This window comes from Zea mays, chromosome 1, assembly GCF_902167145.1.
Source record: "Zea mays cultivar B73 chromosome 1, Zm-B73-REFERENCE-NAM-5.0, whole genome shotgun sequence".
NCBI classification, from domain to species: domain Eukaryota; kingdom Viridiplantae; phylum Streptophyta; class Magnoliopsida; order Poales; family Poaceae; genus Zea; species Zea mays.
Genome location: NC_050096.1, coordinates 9048222 through 9051271, shown reverse-complemented (window position 1 = coordinate 9051271; position 3050 = coordinate 9048222). Strand labels below are relative to the sequence as shown.

Here is a 3050-nt window from a genome sequence, read left to right as displayed (position 1 = left end):
AGACTAAAGAAAATTTAGACAATACAATCCACATAAAAGGTTACAATAAACGATGGCAAAATCTTTAGCATTAACTAGCAATAGCCACATAGGTTTATAACACCAGAACAAAAAGAACCAGAGAGGCCGACCCAGTGCACGAGGCTCTCAAGACGATACTCAAGAAGGGACAAACCGCCCCTAGAAATGTGGAGTCTGGTTCGAATGCCTGAGACAAATATCACCAATGTACCATGCCTGCCCTTCTAGAACAAAAGAACTAGACAGTTGTCAAAAAGATTCAGATAGGTATTTATGCCAGCTCGCTTGAACTGCTCAAGATACATAATTCTCTCTAGTAACCCCCCTTGAGATCATTTACCACATCATAGGGAATAGGAGTAACGGTCTCAAGTGTAGCACCCTCAACCATGAAGCCAGGTTTGGGTCCCACAGGCTGCCTCTTGGTGCTGATCACCTCGCCACGGTCCTTGGCATCAACCTTGAGCTGATCGTTCTTGGCTTTCCTCAAGCGGAACTCCTCTGTGCAACGGGAGGGCTGCACATGCTCCACACGGACATGGATACGCTTCCTGATGATGCGGCCATTAACCTAAAGGCACCAGAAAAAGCCAAATATTACCACGGTGAATCAGTCCATATAGTTGCATTAACTCATAACGAAAAAAAGACAAGTCAAGGGCACCATCACTTGTGCCTAACCAAAAAGAAGAATGGCAGGGGGCATGCATCTTTGCAAAGTCACTCTTTACAACAAACCATAACTTTAGACAAATGTGAACACGAAGGAACTAAACTGCATATCCAACAGTTTAGGTTCAAGTGAAAGGGAGACATGTTTTACTATGTGAAGCAAGCTTGAACGAAACGAGGCTTGGAGCATAAGTGCATTACTATGTGAACACGAAGGAGTATATTATTATTACTATATACATCTAATCTGCATACATATTGATCCAACATGAACTTAAACAATGTAAAGAAATAGGAAGCATAATTGCAGAACAAATTTACATATGTATCATCCAAACAGGCTCCCCTGCTGCTACTGGTAACAGAAGAGGTGCCAGAATGACAGATTTTGATGTATGCCCATCACACGTATGGACGTGTGCCACAATACCCTCTCTCGTGGAATACCACGCCACCCCATAGCTTAAGGGGTAAGCGCTCGGCCTAGGGCAAAAAAACAAGAAGAATCGAACTGTTCTGGCACATCAATACCCAATGTTATGGGAACAGTTGTCAAAATGAGCAAATTGTCACTATGCCAGTACTTGATAAGGTTCCAGTTCTGAACTTCAAGTAGGTCTAAATAAGTGTCAAATTAGGAATGTTAAATTTTAAAGACAACTACGGGGGTGTTTGGTTTCTAGGGACTAATGTTTAGTCCCTTCATTTTATTCCTTTTTAATCTATAAATTGCTAAATATAGAAACTAAAATAAAGTTTTAGTTTCTATATTTAGCAATTTTTGAACTAAAATGGAATAAAATGTAGGGACTAAACATTAGAGCAACTCCAGTAGTTCTCTAAAGACTTTCTAAATCAATAATTTAGGTAGTTAACATGAAAACTATTTTCCAACAGTTCTCTAAATGAACTTTCTAAATTTAACAACTTGTCATCTAACCTCATTTTCTCTCTACATTTGGCAATCATTTAACAACTCCCTAAACAAAAAATATTGACTGCATTATATAGTTTTTGTGACTTATTTTTTATGTGGATAGATACAAAACAAAATTACAACCTATATTTAGAGAACTATTGGAGAACTCATATTTTTTTACTCTAAAAGCTATTTAGCAACTTCTTAAATCTGTGATTTAGAGAGCTAAAATTTACATAACTATTGGAGTTGCTCTTAGTCCTTAAAAACCAAACACCCTCTACATCAATTTGGTACTAATCAACACGAATTTGACATAAAAAACACAAAACAGTGTGCACTCAATATATCAAACATTGGACAGAACAAGAGATAAACTACGTAATTTCAAGAGTTCACACTTCATTATGCTATTAAATTACAATCCAGCACTCTGCACAGCTTAAAATACCACAAGTGCGAGCGAATTTATGTGAGCATTAGTATATGCGTCCGCAAACGTACGACTCGGATTTCTTTCCATGAAATGGTCTCTATCTCAGGCGGAGGACACTGAAAACTACTGTATCTATGTATCATGAAAAAAAATATCGCTGTATTGCCATCAACCAGCAGCAGCACACATCTAGCAAACCGGCGGCGCATACGGAACGAATGACAACACAGGGTATGCTGGTGCGGGCGTTATACCTGCTTGTTGATCTCAACGCCGATGGCGCGCTTGGTGACGTTCCAGACGCGACCGGTGCGGCCGTGGTAGAACTTGTGCGGCATGCCCTTGTGCACGGCGCCGTTCACCTTGACGTCGACGTAGTCGCCGATCTTGTAGGTGCGCAGGTACGTGGTGAGCGGGATGTAACCCTTCTTGCGGAACGGCCGCGCGAACAGGTCGCGGGTCCGCGACCGAAGCCCGTGCCCCGCCGGCATCTTCCTCCTGTTTCCTGCGGCTGGGCGGCGGCGGCGGCGGCTGCTGCTACTGCGGGAGTGTGCTGCTGCGGCTCTAGGGTTCGCGAGGGACCGGGGACGTGACACTTGTATGTGTGACCTTTGGGCGGTGGCCTGGTAGCGATGACTCTGTGCTGGTTTTGAAATGGGCCTTCATGGGCTGCATTTTCTTGCGTTACTAGGCTGGGAACTGATGATCCTATAACGACGTGGTGGGCTCATGCTGTTTCAAGGGGTTCGCCATGTTTTCGTTTATTATGTCAAAATAAGAAAATAATCGGAACAGAGGCCGATACAAAAATCGGGAACGGACTACCGAAGTCCGAGGTACAGTACGATATATAGTGCGTCGACGCACCTAAATCCTATACGCTCAACAAAATTAAAAAAGAGAGAGAGGGAGAAGAAGCGATTTCGACAAAAAGCGAGGCCAGAGATACGCTAGTGTCCTCTCCTGCTTCCATGCCGGTGGTGACATACTGACATCTCATAC

General features: G+C 43.0%; 1 protein-coding gene across 1 annotated transcript; it reads right to left on the bottom strand.

Annotated features, from left to right (window-relative positions):
- On the bottom strand, positions 1-2634 carry LOC100192783 (60S ribosomal protein L21-like). Its single transcript, NM_001137977.2, has 2 exons — positions 2303-2634; positions 1-592 (listed from the first exon to the last, which is right to left on the bottom strand). Exons 1-2 carry the CDS (start codon positions 2537-2539, stop codon positions 335-337), a joined length of 495 nt encoding a protein of 164 aa, NP_001131449.1. The 5' UTR covers positions 2540-2634; the 3' UTR covers positions 1-334.
- Positions 2635-3050: the final 416 nt, after the last annotated feature.